This window comes from Lycorma delicatula, chromosome 13, assembly GCF_047948215.1.
Source record: "Lycorma delicatula isolate Av1 chromosome 13, ASM4794821v1, whole genome shotgun sequence".
Taxonomy (NCBI): Eukaryota; Metazoa; Arthropoda; class Insecta; order Hemiptera; family Fulgoridae; genus Lycorma; species Lycorma delicatula.
Genome location: NC_134467.1, coordinates 40,032,431 through 40,051,960, shown reverse-complemented (window position 1 = coordinate 40,051,960; position 19,530 = coordinate 40,032,431). Strand labels below are relative to the sequence as shown.

At 33.4% G+C, this 19,530-nt stretch overlaps 1 protein-coding gene across 4 annotated transcripts in view; it reads right to left on the bottom strand.

The window, feature by feature from the left end:
- The window catches only part of LOC142333723 (uncharacterized), a 63,670-nt gene that overhangs the window by 24,074 nt on the left and 20,066 nt on the right, over nucleotides 1-19,530 (bottom strand). For all 4 annotated transcript variants that reach the window (XM_075381166.1, XM_075381167.1, XM_075381169.1 and 1 more), the window contains one exon: nucleotides 9,132-9,237. In XM_075381166.1, the coding sequence (XP_075237281.1) occupies nucleotides 9,132-9,190 (59 nt within the window). In that variant the 5' untranslated portion in view covers nucleotides 9,191-9,237. The remainder of the gene's footprint in view (nucleotides 1-9,131; nucleotides 9,238-19,530) is intronic.

The window sequence follows — 19,530 nt, the reverse complement described above, 5'->3', positions numbered from 1 at the left end:
ATTTTTTCAGGATGCAAAGATTTGTCTTGTAAAGCGTTAGGATTTTCAACCGCCCAAATTCGACAGTTTTGACTGTTCACATAACCATCGAGATGGATCCAAGCTTCATCACTAAAGAACACTGTGTTTAAAAATTCGATTCCGTTATCGTTTACGAGAGACCTAAACCGACGGTAATATTGGAATCGCTTGTTTAAATCTGGAGGCTGAAGCTCTTGGACTAATAGTACGCGATACGGATACGATTTCAATTTTTTAGCGGCTTTCTGAACACTCAAATATGACAAACCGACTTTCGTGAAAAATTTTCGTAAACGTTTCCGTGGAGAATTGAGCGATCTTGTTTTCACATTCTCTAAAACGTCATCTGTCAAGCGAGTTTGTCGACCGTTACGTTTTCTGTCGCAAACACTACCTGTCTCTCGAAATCGGTTTTCTAGCCTAGAAATTGATATTTTTTCTGGCGGAGGAACACCAACAAATTTAATATGAAATGATTCTTTTACATTCGCGTACGATTTCGTAGCAAAATATTGTTCAAGAATGAAAACTCGTTGTTCTACGGTAAAAGACATTCTGTTCGTAACACGACCGGAAACGGCACAAAAGTTTGCACAGTTCAAGGAGAATCAACTCGCACTGCCGCATCTATACCGGTTGAGTAGCGGTACCAACTTCGTGTCACAAAACAAAGTTTCCCTTTCTTATAAAAAAATTACCAGACATTAACAATTGGGTAACAGGAATAAAAAATCACCCTGTATATTTTATCTAATTTGTAACAATGTATAATTTATTTTAACTTTAATATTCAGACGATTAGCAATACAAAAAAAAAACCCTATTGTAACTTCATATTGTGATTTTAATTTAATTTTATCTTATATTTCTGACGATGTCAATAAACGAAAGAGCAAGTAAATCTTTTATTTACTATTACAGCGATGTTCCATTAAGAGTTATCACTTTTATTTCGCGGTATTTTTTTACTATTAGATTTGTAGATTTCATCCATTAACGGCATTACATTTCACATGTGAAAAAAATTCATTACAACATTACTGGGTAATAATACCGCGTAGAATAACTATTAACTTACTAACTATTAACTAACTATTAACTTTATTTAATAATAACTATTCCAGAAGTAATAATAAGTTCCAGAAAAAACTGGTATTTTTTCTAATGTGAAGACAACTATGTAATTCCGTCAACGTAGTACCAAGTCAGCTGAAAATATTACTATTCTAAATGAAAGTACGGTTGAAAATTCAATTCAAAGACCTTCACATCAGCCTTTCTATGCGATGATTAAAGACAGTATTTTCTGTAGAGTTTTTTTGTGGGTGAAAAACGCTTTCGCGTTATCATCGCCAGGAACAAACATATTAAAACAAAAAAAAAAGTTTTTAAATATTAAAAACCTAATATCAGAGTCGGAATGTTAACAATAAAATACATTTATTTAAAAAGAAAAAAAAACTAAAAAAACTGATGTGAACACCACATGACTTTCTTGAACATATATTAAATTACATATACAAATTTTTTGCTGCACTTCATTTAAACTTATCTTATTTGAAAGTGAGATACGATCCTCCAATTCTTTAATGAAGTGGACAGTTACACAATTGCATTGTGGTGGACACCACATTGCATCACATTTATTTGTGGTGTCCGTATCAGCATTTTATATTAGTTTATATATTAATTTTGTTTCACGTTTTTCAAGTACTTATGTGGTGTAAGTAAGAACGTGTCGGATCTATAACCATGGACACATCGGTTCGAATCCGACTTCATATACATATATTTTTTTTTAATTAATTTAAATATATTGATTTATTAATAATTATTAACCACTGTATTTAACCATTTAAAAAAAAAACATTGTAACCAGCATTTAAAAAAAATTAGGGTTCAAATACAGATATAGAAGAATTGCTAACATTTACAGGAACCAAACAGCAACAGTAATAATTGAAGAACATAAGAAATAAGCCGTAAAAAGAAATGGAATCCGACAAGGATGTTCCCTATACCCGTTACTTTTTAATCTTTACATGGAACTAGCAGTTAATGATGTTAAAGAACAATTTAGATCCGGAGTAACAGCACAAGGTTAAAGATGCTACGATTTGCTGATGATATAGTAATTCTAGCCGAGAGTAAAAAGTTTTTAGAAGGAACAATGAATGGCATGGATGAAATCCTACGCAAGAACTACCGCGTGAAAATAAACAAGACCAAAACGAAAGTAATGAAATGTAGTAGAAATAACAAAGAATGTGAAAATAGGTGGAGAAAAGATTATGAAGGTAGAAGAATTTTGTTATTTGGGAAGTAGAATTACTAAAGATGGACGAAGCAGGAGCGATATAAAATACTGAATAACACAGACGAAACAAGTCTTCAGTCAGAAATATAATTTGTTTACATCGAAAATTAATTTAAATGTCAGGAAAAGATATTTGAAAGTGTGTGTTTGAAGCGTAGCTTTATATTGAAGTGAAACTTGGACGATCGGAGTACCTGAGAAGAAAAGATTAGAAGCTTTTGAATTGTGGTGCTGCTATACGAGAATGTTAAAAATCAGATGGATGGATAAAGTGACAAATGAAGAGATGTTGCGGAAAACAGATGAAGGAAGAAGCATTTGGAAAAATATAGTTAAAAGAAAAAACAGATTTATAGGCCACATATTAAGGCATCCTGGAATAATCGCTTTAATATTGGAGGGACAGCTAGAAGGAAAAAATTGTGCAGGCGGGCAATGTTTGGAATATGTAAAACAAATTGTTAGGAATTTAGAATGTATATGGGGATATACCGAAATGAAACGACTAGCACTAGATTGGGAATCTTGGAGAGCTACATCAAACCAGTCAAATGACTGAAGACAAAAAAAAAATTAACCACTGTAAAAATTTTAAAATAAAACTGAAAAGTACATAAAATTTTATTTCACTAATAACTTCAGATTTTTTTTTAATCATTAATCATGATCATAGTATATTAGAATAATTTTATTTCCAAAATCTATTTTTTTTACCTTTTATATAATCTCAAAAACGATTAGCTGATAGAATATTGAAATTTTGTATTTAGGATTTAGTTGTGCACCTCCCTTTTTAATTGCAATCGACTGGGCGATCTGTATTTAGAATGACTGAATGTTATGTTGGTAATAATCATGAATATTATATATCTGATTATTAAATATTAATTAACAATTATAATTTAAAATTGTATTATTTTTTTATTTTCTTATCAAAATCTTCTAAAAATTGTACATTTATTTATTATTTGTTAAAAATAAGTTTGTAAAACTAATTTTTTACCTGAAACACAAATTCAATAAATCTATTTTTTTATTTTAATTTGCAATGTTTGTATTACACCGAATGTTTTATTTTATATTTTAATATATACTTGCTGCTGGCAATAAATAAATAAAAGAAAACAAGAAACCTTAATAATCAATACATGAACAACTGTAACAGATATACAGAGTGATTCAGGAGGATAAGGCAATACTTTTACAATTCATTCTAGAGACTAAAAATAAGACAAAATTTCATATAAACATAGGTCCGAAAACGCTTCGTTAGTGAGTTATACAGGGTGAAAGATTTCGCCGGAGTTTCAGTTCCTCCGGGTAAATTAAGGCTTTCTGAAATTCTGGGAAGTTCAATTAAGGGGCAAATTCAATTGTTTCTTATAGTTTTTGAGCTGGGAAATCGAAAAACGTTGGTCCCAGAACTGTATCTCTCTTAGTTTCTACAATATCTCATGTAAAACGCCAAAAATAGGGTCAAAAACACATATTTTTACGTTTGACGTACAATAACGTTGTTAAATTGACAATAAATCATATATTTCTTAAATATAAATTGTAGAGAATTTAATTATAAGAAGATTGATGTAAATAATGTCAACAGAAAACAAATAAAATTTTAAACATGTCGACTCTTATTAACAACAAAACCAACGAAAACTTAGAAGAAAATGTTACAAAAAAGAAAACAGATGTGTCTAATAGCTCCAATAATTTTAGACCTACGGAAAACAAGTTGGCAAACTGATTTTTTTCATCACAATTTGTTTAAATACTACTCATTGTTGTCAGTTAATTGTGTAATGTGTTAAATAACCTTTCGCTAATTATAAGAAGATTGATGTAAATAATGTCGCCCCCCAGATTTCTCGTGTCACGTAACAATTGCTCCTCCGAGGTAAGGGCGTCGACGTCCTTTATCAGCAAATGGACCCGCCGAACGTCCCTATCTGTTGTTTTTTTTGTATTAGAAAAAATTGAAATATTTATTTTTATTTTTACAAAAGATGTTCAGATTGCTGTGCTTTCCAACACAGCGATGCACATTTGCGTTCTAATGTCCATAATGAGATTCACTTGACGCATAACGTTGTTAATGCCGTAGATATTTCTATTAAATATTCTCATTCACTTCATCGATAGAATGGGATATCGATTCATGAATATCTGTTAAATAACCCCAGAGGAAAAGGGTCATTTTTACTACGACTTTTTTGACGTTTTTACTACGAGAGAGAGAAAGAGAAAAAGATGAAGAGAGAGAGAGTGTGACACGAGACATATTGAGAAAGAGAGGGGGGAGAGTGACAGAGAGAGAGAAAGTGAGAGAGATACAGACATGAGAGAGAGAACGATTTAATTTTTACAATGTAAAAAATATATGAAATATAGTATTTTATTTGTATATTACATTACAAAAAAAAAATTAACAACTGAAATATATTATAACAATCTTTCACTTTCTAAAATGAATAGATTTTCAACATTAAAATGAGACAAAAAATAATTCTTGTATCTTTACATTGTAAAACAATCAAATAACTTCAAATTTTAAAATATAAGTAATAGTAAAATTTAAAAAAAAATGAATCCCTTTCGGCACGCTGGAAGGCAGAGGTAGATTTAACCGGTGTTAAGTAAGGGATAAAAAATATTTCCACCTTAAAGTTAAGAAAAATTTTTAATTTACTCAATACGATAATGGTTGCATGTGAAAAGTTTCATATGTTTAACATACGACAAGCCCATCTTTTTGATTTCTAGCCACATTTTGGTCATCCCTTGCCGTAAGGGTTGGTCAAATCAAAAATTATTTATGTAATGTTTAGAAGACTAACGACCACTTTAAACCGATTTGATACTTTGCCTATTAAGGAAGGTATGATTATTTTTTTGTCTTTCAAACCCAATTTTTTTCACCCCCTGGGCCAATGGTTGGTTGGTGATATCAAAAAAATTACTTAAATAAGTTTTAGGCTCTTATCCAAAGAATAGTAGAAATTTTAACCGAATTCGATATTTTACTTAATAAGAAAGTTATAGCGATATTTTTTTTTTTCGAAAAAGTCCCCTAATTTTCATCCGATTTTGCCCATTAACGAACTCGATCGAGATTTTGGATCGTTATATTTTATGTATCAATTTGAAAGTGATTGGCAGAAAATTACGGCAGTTATCGTGTCCAAAAGGAAGTGATATATATATATATATATAAACTTTTGAACTGACGGTGGTTTTGGGGTCTAAGGGATGTGAAACGCGAAGATATGTCGAAATATTCTGGAAGTCGAATCATGGTATACATTATAATAGAAAGCTTTCTTATGAAATCTACCTAATAATTAATACAGTAAATTAAAATACAATTAAATTAAATAAAAAATAAATAAATAAATAAAAAAATTAAATTAAATTAAATTAAAAAAATAAATAATTAAAAGAAAAAAAAAAAAAAAAAAAAAAAGAATTAAATAAAATAATATTTTAAAAATAAGAAAGAAAAAGAAAAAAATATTTTAAAATTTAAATGTCCGCTGATCATATTAGAATGAAAGATTAAAAACGTATTTGAAAGACCAGAGGGCATTTAAATTTTAAATATCAATAACAGTAACTTTGTCAACAGTGGTATTTAAAATTTAAATACTTTACGAAAATAATGTTTAAAATACTTTATTATATTTCTTTCATAAATAAAAAATTAATTCTTATGCCAGTATTCTTTATTTATTTCCATTTCACAATTGTCGCAAAATTTCCAGTTTTTATTTTTTAACAGTAAATTATGTTTGTACAAAATTTTCACATCACAAAAAAGAATTTTGTTTTTATTTAAATTAAATAAATAATTTTCTAACAAATGCAGTAACGTACTGTTTTTAAATAAAATTCAAATTTTTTCAACTTTCTTTGTTTTATTCATTTTATCTTACACCACTTTGTTCAGAATTAAATTCTGTATAAATTATATTTAAAGGTTTTACGTATTTATTACACATTTAAAAAAGTACTTCATCAAAAAAAAAAAAAAACAGGTTTTTTTACCTCAATTAATTGGTTTTTATTTTTGACAGATAAGACGACGTGGAACATATACTATAAAAAAAAAACTGTAATTTCTTTAAAAATAAATGCTGTAACAAATAATTAACCACAGTTTAATACTACTCATTGTTGTCAGTTAATTGTGGTAATGTCTTAAATAACCTTTCGCTGATCAATCGTGTTTGCAGTATTACGTCGAATTCTTATCGTAAAAATTTCATAAAACTGTTATAAAGTGTAATTTTGTATTCATTTTACAGTGCATAAAATTATTGCTAGAAAATATCCCCTTAGCAAAACGAATTGAAATGTATTACCGACTTGATGGAGCTTCTACACATTTCACTAATGAAGTAAGACAATGTATTGATGAAAGGTTTGCTGGTAAATGGATAGGACGTGGAGGGCCGGTTAATTGGCCACCGAGATCCCCAGACCTCACTCCGTTGGATTATTGTTTGTGGGGATGTTTGAAAAATGAGGTTTACAAGTAAAAGGTAGACACACGCGATGAACTGATCGCTCGCATTCTCAACGCTGCAGCTATAATCAAGAAACGGAAAGATACCGTTAGACTGGCAACACAAAATCTATTACAACGCGTTGAAAAGTGCATTGAACACAACGGTAGCGTTTTTGAAAGTTATTAAACCACATGATATACTACTTGTAAGCAGCATTTTATCATTATTATAAAAAAAGCAGTTAGTATTCTTTCTTCCTCCAGTTATTTTCTACTGTACATAACGAAAAAATTGTTTCAATCTGTTTTATTGTTAATAAAAGTCGACATGTTTAAAATTTTATTTGTTTTCTGTTGACATTATTTACATTAATCTTCTTATAATTAAATTCTCTACAATTTATGTTTAAAAAATGTATGATTTATTGCCAATTTAACAACGTTATTGTACGTCATACGTAAAAAAATGTGTTTTTGACCCTATTTTTGGCGTTTTACATGGGATATCTTAGAAACTAAAAGAGATACAGTTGTGGGACCATTTTTTTCGATTTCTCAGCACAAAAGCCATTAGAAACAATTAAATTTACCCCTTAATTGACCTTCCCAGATTTTCAGAAAGCTTAATTTACCCGGAGGAACTGAAACTCGGGCGAAATCTTTCACTCTGTATAACTCGTTAAGGAAGCGTTTTCGGACCTATGCTTTTTTTTAATTTTACTATTAGTTATATTTTAAAATTTGAAGTTATTTTATTGTTTTACAATGTAAAGATACAAGAATTATTTTTTGTCTCATTTTAATGTTGAAAATCTATTCATTTTAGAAAGTGAAAGATTGTTATAATATATTTCACTTGTTAATTTTTTTTTTGTAATGTAATATAAAAATAAAATACTATATATTTCATATATTTTTTTACATTGTAAAAATTAAATCGTTCTCTCTCTCATGTCTGTATCTCTCTCACTTTCTCTCTCTCTCTCTCTGCCACTCTCCCCCCTCTCTTTCTCAATATGTCTCTGTTACACTCTCTCCCTCTTCATCTTTTTCTCTCTCTCTCTCTCTCGTAGTAAAAACGTCAAAAAAGTCGTAGTAAAAATGACCCTTTTCCTCTGGGGTTATTTAACAGATATTCATGAATCGATATCCCATTCTATCGATGAAGTGAATGAGAATATTTAATAGAAATATCTACGGCATTAACAACGTTATGCGTCAAGTGAATCTCATTATGGACATTAGAACGCAAATGTGCATCGCTGTGTTGGAAAGCACAGCAATCTGAACATCTTTTGTAAAAACAAAAATAAATATTTTAATTTTTTCTAATACAAAAAAAACAACAGATAGGGACGTTCGGCGGGTCCATTTGCTGATAAAGGACGTCGACGCCCTTATCTCGGAGGAGCAATTGTTACGTGACACGAGAAATCTGGGGAGCGACATTATTTACATCAATCTTCTTATAATTAGCGAAAGGTTATTTAACACAATACCACAATTAACTGACAACAATGAGTAGTATTTAAACAAATTGTGATGAATGAAATCAGTTTGCCAACTTGTTTTCCGTAGGTCTAAAATTATTGTACCTATTAGACACATCTGTTTTCTTTTTTGTAACATTACATGTTACAAAGTTTTCGTTGGTTTTGTTGTTAATAAGAGTCGACATGCTTAAAATTTTATTTGTTTTCTGTTGACATTATTTACATCAATCTTCTTATAATTAAATTCTCTATAATTTATGTTTAAAAAATATATGATTTATTGTCAATTTAACAACGTTATTGTACGTCAAACCTAAAAAAATGTGCTTTTTGACCCTATTTTTGTAGTTTTACATGGGATATCTTAGAAACTAAGATAGATACAGTTCTGGGACCATTTTTTTCGATTTCTCAGCACAAAAGCCATTAGAAACAATTAAATTTGCCCCTTAATTGACCTTCCCAGATTTTCAGAAAGCTTAATTTACCCGGAGGAACTGAAACTCGGGCGAAATCTTTCACTCTGTATAACTCGTTAAGGAAGCGTTTTCGGACCTATGTTTATATGAACTTTTTTTCTTATTTTTAGCCTCTAGAATTAGTTGTCAAAGTATTACCCTATCCTCCTGAATCACCCTGTATGTAAAACCCATCTATATTTGTAACCGTAGGACAATTGAATCAACCAAGTAGTTTATAATTGTTTAGTTCACATATTTTTCATACAATTAATATTAACTTGATCGTGTTATAATATATTTATTTTTATTTAATTATATCTGTTACTACTTACTCAGGGGGTAATGTAATATTCTGTAGTAATAAATTACATATGTATAATGATCGAGACATTTAACTTCACATTTATTGGTTTTATAACGGTCATGTGAACATCCAATCTGAAATTAAAACAAAATAATATAAATTAAGTATAAATAATAATTTTAAAAAAAAACATATTAAGAATTATATTTCAAAATATTAGAAAATTACTCAATTAATATAAAAGAAGTACGATCAAAAAATAAAACCTTTTTTTCTAATTTTGCGGAATATACATTTTCGATCGAGTTAGTATTTTTCCCCACACAGTGACAGCACTATTTATAATTTATATTTTCAGTCAAATAAGATGCGTAGTTCAAATTTGGCAGCTGAATAATTAAGAGGTAATTTATTTTATTTGAAAATAACGTACTTTGTTTCAATATGATGAAAATGTTACATTTCACTCATTACACGTCATTTCATTAGCAGTAGTTTATTTTTTATTGTATAAATTAAAGTTTCACTTACTGACAATTTTAAATATATATATATATATATATATATATATATATATATATATATATATATATATATATCCGAGTATTTTCGGTACCGTTACTCCATCATCAGGGACTTCCCATAACATGTTAATTCATAAATATAAAAACATATTTAAATTAAAAATTGTTACCTTTATATTATTCGGTCGTCAAGACATAAAATTAAATTGTAAGTTACTTTTTATATTTAATTTTTTTTTGTATTCAGTCATTTGACTGGTTTGATGCAGCTCTCCAAGATTAGCAATCTAGTGCCAGTCGTTTCATTTTGGTATACCCCCTACATCCTACATCATCAATTTATTTTACATATTTCAAACATTGGCTGCCTGCACAATTTTTTCCTTCTACTTGTGCCTCCAATATTAAACCGACTATTCTTTTACTTTTTATATTCTATTTTATATTTAATATCTTATACGTTTACTTTACTAATAATTCATATGTTTATATATTAATAAATAATTACTGTGGAATTTAATTCGATTTTTTTTTTTTTAATTTTACAACGAATTGTGTGTAGTATTTTGTGACGCTGCTCAACTCAAGGTTTAACCATAGTTTCCCTTGATCAATCCAGACAAATACTCAAATAATTCCTTTACTTAATCACGGCCCATACAATATCTCTCCATTCCTAACGTGATTTATATATTACATTTCTATTATACAGGGTTATCATAAAAGAATTGTGCGGTTTCAGTAATTCACAGGAAGATTGTAGAGAAATTTCTAGATGTTATACTGATATCCCTGAAAGCCACCAATCCAAAAGTTTGTTTATCAGCAGTTGTAACCACAACGTCAGTTCTTGTATTGTTGTTGCGGTGAGTTTAGCGAGTTACTATGTTCTCGTATAAAGACAAAGCAAAGTGTGTTTTATTGATGGCCGAATTAAAATCCGTAATTTTAGTTCAAAGTGCGTTACGACGTGAATTCGGAAGAGATTCACCACATAAATATAATATAACACGTCGGTTCAAACGATTCGAAGAAACCGGATCGGTTAAAAAACACAAATCAACTGGCAGACCAAGTGTACCGGACGAAACGGTTGAACTAATTAGACGATCGGCAATTAGAAGTCCTGGGAAGTCCAACCCCCGTCGAAGCTTCTAATTAGGTATTCCAAAATCAACAGTTCACAAAGTTTTACGTAAAAAACTGAAATTACACGCTTATAAAATCCAGATACTGCAGAAATTGAAACCTGATGATGGTGTAAAACGTTACAATTTCGCTGTTGAAATGTCGGACAGAATAAGTGAAAATGAATCATTTTTAGACGATATAATTTTTAGAGACGAAGCTACATTCCATGTGAATGGATGCATTAACAGACACAATTCACGAATATAGGGGATCTGAAAACCCACACGCAATTATTGAGAAACAACGCGATTCGCCTAAAGTTAATGTTTGGTGCGGTGTGATGAAAAATCCTGTAATAGGGCCTTTCTTCTTTGCCGAAAAAACAATTAAAGGAGTCGTGTATCTTTCCATATTAACCGATTATTGCTTTCCTCAGCCGGATGAACTCGAAAACATTCATCGTCTTCATTTCCAACAAGATGGTACTCCCCCGCACTTCAATGCTTCGGTCACGGACGCTTGGAACGAAAAATTTGGAGATAGATGGATAGGCCGGCAAGGACCCGTACTTTGGCCTCCAAGGAGTCCAGACCTGACACCTTGCGATTTTTACTTGCGGAGGCACATCAAAAGCGTTGTTTATAAATGAAAAATTACCGACCTAAACCGTTTAAAAAACAGGATTAATGAATCAATGACAACCGTTAACGAAGAAATGTTAACTAATGTTTGGAGAGAAGTTGAGTATCGTTTAGACATTTGTCGAGCGACTAAGGGCGTACATATTGAAATTTATTAATTATGTAAAACAATGATTGAGACGACAAATTTGAAAAATAAAAAACATAAACTGTAATTCTGTTTTAATTTAAACCATATTCAAAACCGCATCATTCTTTTATGATAACTCTGTATTATATTTCTACTAGCTGCAGTTGCGTGCCGTACGCACGCCTTCCAGGCGGGTTACCCTAGCGGGCGGCTTCTCGGAATAAGATTATTAGGCGTCCAAAATCGATTACATGTTGGGCAAAAATATTTTTTTTTGAATGATGAAAACCGATGAAACGAAATTTAAGTTAATGTACCGGACCTAAATTTCGTTCAGTTGCCCATCTCCCGCCTGCGGAAGAGGCTGCAGAACCTTACGATGGAAGCATGGCAGCTGGAATGAGACACCACGACTAAGGGAAGATCCTTGTATAAATCTATACAGGATTTGGGGGGATGGTATGCCTCGAGTTCGTTTTTGAGGGTAACGGGTGCCCAGGTGCTCAACAACAATGTTAATTTGAACCAATATCTGTTTCGGTTTTGCCTGTCAGCTGATGAGCTGTGCGTCTGCGGGGAGGTCAAGTCAAAATGAACATCTAATATTTTACTGTCCTGATCTAGGGAGGGAGGCAGAGACCGGGCCATCCAGGAACTTAGAGGTCAAGGAGACAATTGGCCACTCACAAGCGGCGGTCCAGTCGATTGCAATCAAAAGGGAAGGTGCACAACTAGATGTTACAACAGTCCTAAATCAAAAATTTCAACATCCTCCTTGAGTTATGCGAGATACATACATACGTACGTACAGACGTCACACCGAAACTAGTCAAAATGGATTCAAAGACGGTCAAATTGGATATTTCCGTTAAAATCTGAAAACCGAAATTTTTCGCGATCACAATACTTCCTTTACTTTCTACAAGGAAGTAAAAATACGACAAAAATATCATAATTTATTAATGAAATGAAACTTTTTGTCCTTTCCATTTAAAGAACATGTGTATATATGTAATTTAATAGGCGTACATTAATATTTTTTTGTGAGACGCCTGTATATTCAAACCTAGAACTTTACGATTGTAAAACAATACCATTTTACTACCACCAACATCAAAGTTATCAATGAGAGAAGACCAGTACGAATAAAAATTAATCCAATTTTTTATAAATGCAAAAATAAATAAGTCGTTAGATCTGATAATAAATGATGAGACATTCATTGAAATATATTGTCATTTATTAAAATTAGCGGACGTATGTAGGAATTAAATTTGTTCATTAAAATACAAATGATCATACCTCTCCAGTGTAATTTACTGGAATTAATTATTGAATAAAACTGTAAATTTTATGAAATACACTTGTCAATCTGCATAGAGAATATACATGTAGATATGTAATCGATCACAGTCAATGAATTCCGATTAACAGGTGTACCAACGTAATAAAACAAAATAATTCAAAAGCTATTTAAATGCAGGGTACTATTACATTACCGTTTTGCTCACATTATCCCGTAAAATGAATGAATTTCTTGTTACCGGCTTAGTTTTATATACATATGTGTGTGTGTTCATTATTCTGAGTAAGTTAAACCACAGCAGATTAATAGCGTTTCTCTTTGTATTCACAAAGAGATTTCTATACCAAGTACGTACTTAATCATCTTAGATTTACTACAACTAAACTGTGCCCAAAGAAAACTTGGGTAACTAAAAGATAAATTATTACTTTCCCGGCAAATGCAGCTAGAATATCTATATTAAAAGGGAAAATATGTAGATCATTTCAAAAATAGGATATCTGTTTTTTTCGAAAATCATTACGTTTTAAGATTCCAACTAGTTTGTAGATTCTCAAACTTTTTCGCCCACCGCCCACAATTAGAATCAAAACTTTTCTAACACCTCAAAAATTTTTAACTTACCATCTGTTAAAAATAATAATTGGAATTGCTGTTTTGTAAGGTACGCTCGTAAAAAAAAAAAATGCAATTATTGTTTTTAAACGTGGCGTACTCTATTTCTGACTTGAAACTTACATTTTAAGTGAAACAATTTCTCACTGATTTCCGGTAGATTTCATAAGAAAGCTACCTATTGTAATGGTTACCATGATTCGACTTCCGGAAAATTTCGATATTTCTTCCCGTTTCACATTCCCCCAGACCCAAAACCACCGTCAGTTCAAAAGTTTATATACAGAAAGATTCAAAGAAACGAGAAATTTTGAAAGTTGTGTTGGTAGCCGTGGGCGATTGGTACCACTTGATAAGTGGCGCCAGCCTCTCTAACCTAACCTGCCATTTAGTTGTCATGGATCCTTGGAGTGGTGCGCAACGTGCATTTGCTATCAAAGCGTTTTACAAAAACAATGACGGTGTGGAGGGTGCGCGTAGAGAATTTCGCCGTCATTTTAATCTGGGACGGCACGACCGTGTTCCATCAGCACGTGCAATTAAAACATGGATATCTAATTTTGAGGAAACCGGTTCGGCAATGAAAAAGATTGTGCGAACGCAATTCTGTAATGTCATGCTTCAGAAGATAAACGATAACGAAGAGTTTGTTCACGAACTATGGATGTCAGACAAAGCGCATTTCCACCTCGGTGGATTTGTTAACGAGCAAAATTTCAGATACCGGGCACAAGAAAATCCTACGCAGCTACACCGGCGTCCGTTGCACAGCCAGAAAGTGACCGTGTGGTTTGCTATGTCATCTTACGGTGTTATAGGCCCTTATTTTTTTGAGGATGACAACGGTGTTGCGATTACAGTGACATCGGCTCGTTACGTAGCCGTGCTTGAAACCTTTGTTGTGGAACAACAAAAGAGATTTCCACCGATTCTTAACACAGCCTGGTTTCAACAAGACGGAGCAACGTCTCATACTGCACGAATATCGATGGCAGCTGTACGCCGATTGTTTGGGCAACGTGTCATTTCACGAAACGGTGACATTAGATGGCCTCCCAGATCGCCTGATCTCTCAGCTTGCGATTACTTTTTGCGGGGTCACCTTAAAAGCAAAGTGTTCCACAGTAGACCAGCTGCAACCGAAGAACTGAAGGCAAAGATCCGAGAAACAATTGCGGAAATTCCAGTCGAGATGTTACGTCAAACCGTGAACAATTTAACGAAGAGACTTCGTGAGTGTTTACGTAGAAGAGGAGGTCACCTGGAAGATGTCATCTTTAAAAAATAAACTAAAATGTATGTATCCTGAAATGGCAACATTTGAACAATTACATGAAATTAAATTCATTTTCTAAAAATAATTTTTCATTAACGTTATTTAATTTTTTTAAATTTCCCGTTTCTTTGAATCACTCTGTATATGTCACTTTCTTGTGGACACACGATAACTGCCGTAATTTTGGGCCGATAACTTTCAAATTGCTCCTTAAAAATAACTCGTCCCAAAATCTCGGTCAAGTTCGTTAACAGCTAAAATCGGACCATGGGGGTGGAAATGGGGGGACTTTTTCGAAAAAATAAAATATCGCTATAACTTTCTTATTAAGCAAAATATCGAATTCGTTTAAAGTTTCTACTATTGAATAAGAGCCTAAAACTTATATAAGTAAAGTTTTTTGATATCACCAGCTACTGACCCACGGGGTTGAAAAAATGAGTTTTTAAAGACAAAAAGAAATCATCATACCTCCTTTAATAGACACAGTATCGAATCGGTTTAAACTGGTCGTTAGTCATCTAAACATTACCTTTTACTTTCTCTTTTCTGTTTAGCCTCCGGTAATTATAATTCAGATAATACTTCAGAGGATGATATGTATGAGTGTAAATGAAGTATAGTCTTATAGTCTCAGTTCGACCATTACGGAGATGTGTGGTTAATTGAAACCCAACCACCAAAGAACACCGGTATCTGGTATATACGATCTAGTATTCAGATACGTATAAAAATGTCTAACTTATTAGAACTTGAACGCTGGAACTCTCAACATCGAATTAACTAATTTGGGAAGACGCGTTCACCACTAGACAAAGTTGGTGCGTTTTGAAAAAACTCTGATACCCTATTTTTGACACGATCATCATACACTCCCCCCTTCAGGCTAGCTATATTCGTTGCGGGAAATTAAAATCTCGTATTTGAAAGAAAATAAATAAATAATATCCACTCTACTGAACCAGACAACAAAACATTTTATGTAACAAGGCCATTTTTGCGAAAAAAAGTATTATTAAGCTTCCATTGTCATTTTAAATTACTGGACATTTAGAAATTAAAATCGTCAAACCAATTTATTTTCAAAAAAAATTAAATAAATTTTCTGAACGCTATTTAACGTATAAATAAATACGTGTTAAATAACTTTGGTTAACACCTTTTAAATAGTAAATTATTTTTTTGTATAGTTATTATCTTCAGATATTTCCTTGAACATAATTTAATGGGTTTATATTTTAAATAATTATTTATATATTTTGCCATACTACTCGAGATATAGCTTTTATTTTGTGATACCGTTCTGATCGAAATAGAGCTGAAATAAATTTTATACTTGTCGAATCATACGAGATGTGTGAGAAAAGTAATGAGACATCTACACACCGGCGGAGTCGTTGTTCCCATTCCTGGTAGCAGCGCTGGAAGGCTTCAACTGGTAGGACTTTTAACTGGTCGATCACAGTCTTTTGAATATTCACCAGAGTTACGCGGCGCCAGTTTGGGCGCACAGGTTGGATAGAAATAGAGCACTGCTTCTAAATTTAAGGAATGCCCAGCGCAGAGCCTTAATTGTATGCACTGGTGTTTTTAAAACAACCTCCTACGAGGCTACTACCGTATTGGGAAAGGCTCTCCCAATCGATTTAGTGGTGAAAGTTCGAGCAGCCATGTGGAAGTTGCGAAGAGGTCGGGAAACCGAGGTATATGGGATTCTAGCCCGGCCCGAAACCGGGCCGGGCTAGAACCGGAACGGAACGGCTATCACAATACACCGGATCTAAATTTCGAACAGTTGCCCATTTCCCGCCTGCGGAAGAGGCTTTGGAGCCTCGCGATGGATGCATGGCAGCATGAATGGCACACCACGACTAAGGGAAGATCTCTGTATAGATTTATACAGGATCTGGGGGGATGGTATGCCTCGACTTCATTTTTAAGGGCGGCGGGTGCCCAAGTGCTCACCAACCATGTGAATTTGATGCAATATCTGTGCAGGTTTCGCCTAGCGGCTGATGAGTTGTGTGTCTGCGGGCAAGTCCACTCGAACGAACATCTAATGTTCGACTGCTCTTCTTTTGGGGGGGGGGGACCAGTGACCGGGCCACCCTGGAACTTAGAGGTCAGGGGGAAAACTGGCCGCTCATAAACGGTGAGTCAATGTGGCGTGAGCCGCATTGTCAGACCGTGTGGGAGTTCCTCGATGAGGTTGCGATGTTCAACCGTCATCGTTAGAAATGAGATTTATTGATTCCTGTAGCGTGTCTGTGGGAAGTCTTCCTTGAAATAATGGCTGCCATCAGCCAGTAATAAGTTCCAAGCGCTTTAAATGGTGGACAGGCACTAGCTGGCAAACAGCTACCGAGGCGTGGCGGCTTAAATTGCCGTCTTTTTAACTTATAACTTTTTTAGTTTTAAATTATAACAAGGGGTGCGCCTCCCCGATCTAGTTTTAATGTGACAAGTGACACATAAAGCGGGTGCTGTACGGCACCCAGCTTAACCGCTCACGCAAGATAGGAGCTCACTACGAGTATTAGGAATAACGAGGTCGCAAATCTGTTTTGAGGCACAGTAGCCGTTTTTTGGCACGGAACATTTGGTCTATGCTCTAGGGCGACCCAATGGGGTGGTGGCGGGAGAGATGCCAGCTAACCAACTCTCCAGAGTTCCAAAATGACGTCCTTTTAAGAAATGTTTCAATTTCGGGAAAAGGTCTCAAATCAGGTGACCATGGAGGGCGGAGGGGGGGTTGAGGAAATGTAAAGATGCGTTTTGAGGTCAAACATTGCCCGATGGAAATGGCTGTGTGATACGGGGCATTGTCATGATGAAGCATCCACTTGTCTACAATGTCTGGTTTCATGCGAATCACTCTTTTCCTGAGCCTTTCAAGAAAACCTTTGTAAAACACTCAGTTGACAGTTTGTCCTGGAGGAACAAATTCTTTATGCACGAAAACCCCTACTATTAAAAAAGCAAATTAGCACAGTTTTGATGTTTGATTTGTTCATTCGACATTTTTTAGGTCGAGGAGATGACGTTGTGTGCCACTCTTCGCTTTGCCGCTTTGTTTCAAGATCTTGCTCAAATATCCAGGATTCATCACCAACGATCACACGATTGAAGAATTCTTGGTCATTGTCAATCCTCTCAAGAAGATCAACGCACACGTTTCTTCGATTGGCCATTTCTTCCATTGTGAGGTTTTTCGGCACCGATTTCGCACAAACCTTTCGCATGTCCAAATCGTCTGTCAAAATTTGATGTACGCGTACGGTGAAAATGTTTAAATTTAACTGTTCACTCATCATCCTTATTGTTAAACGACGGTCCGATCTCACAAGAACCCTCACACGCTCAACGTTTTCGTCAGATGTTGAAGTTGAACGTCTCCCTAAGCGAAGTTGATCTTCAACGTGTTCTCGGCCTTCCAAAAATGATTTGTGCCGGCGGAAAACTTGTGCTTTTGATAAGCGATGTTCCCCATACGCCTGTTTCGACTTTTCAAAGGTCACACTCGCTGATTCCCAAAGTTTAACACAAAACTTGACCGCACAACGTCGCTCTAAATTCCGATGCTCCATTTTCGTAACGCACAACAAAAACACAATTTCACTGATGGCGCTGTCAAAAATAATGTGTTGGCTGAACGGAGTTGAAACTCGTACTGAGCATGTGGAAGGGATGAACAAGCCGGTCTAGCACAGACCGATAGACACAGTGTTGCCAGATCGCTCGTAATGTTACCAATCTCATTACTTTTCTCACACATCTCGTAGATAAAAAAAAATTTACTTTAAAACAGTTAATCTTCAATCAATGTCTCTTTTTAATTACAATTATACTTAGTACAGTATTCTGCCTAACATGGAAATCGATTTAACGTTTCAAGTTTGCTATAGGACCATTTTTCTGAAAGATTTTTTTTTTTAACCTCCAAGACCACCGCTAGGTATTGCTTCAGAGTATCAGGTGAATGATTTGTAGCGTGTATGAAAATGCCATGCCTGACCGTGATTCGAACCCGGGACCTCCGGATGAAGGACCGATACGCTACTACTAGTGCCACGGAAGCCGGCATTAAATTAAAAATCATTAAAATTGAAAGTTTATATATATTAAACTATTATATTAAAAAATATAACTTGAGTAAGTCGTCTTAAAAGAAAAACATAATAAAATTAAAAAAAGCCGGGTAAAAATTTACACAACTTCTCCGGATAAAATTAAAAGTTTTGCAAACACAAGTCACCGAAATGCTCTTATATTTCTAACCGTACAAAGTTTTAAACTAAGAAACTTCATCGAGGTAAATAATTACTCATTATTTTGTTTATAATAAATCCCCTGCTTTACAAGAGTTAAAATTCTCGTACTTTATTAACTGTACAAATTTTCAACTTTGTATGCAAAACAGTTATAGAGATACACAGTTAGTCATCCGTGCATATAAATTACCACATCCTTTTTAGTTACACTCTACACTTAAATTCCCCTACGTGAAATTTCCAAAACTCTAACACAGATCGTTATCAAAATAGTTAATTACGCCTAAATATGAACTAACAGACGATCCTTCCCGTAAACGACTGAAATTCAGAAAATATTCCGACAGCAATTTTTTTCTGAAATTGAAATGCTCATCCAAACAAAATAATAATCAATTTTTTTTTATATTTCAGCATAATTTTGAAAATTTTCTTTTTTATTTTCTCAAAAATTTGGGGCTCATATATCAAATCAATGACGGCTCGTACCAAAAATTAGTGGAGGTGCTGCTCCAGAAAATTTTTTTCTGGAT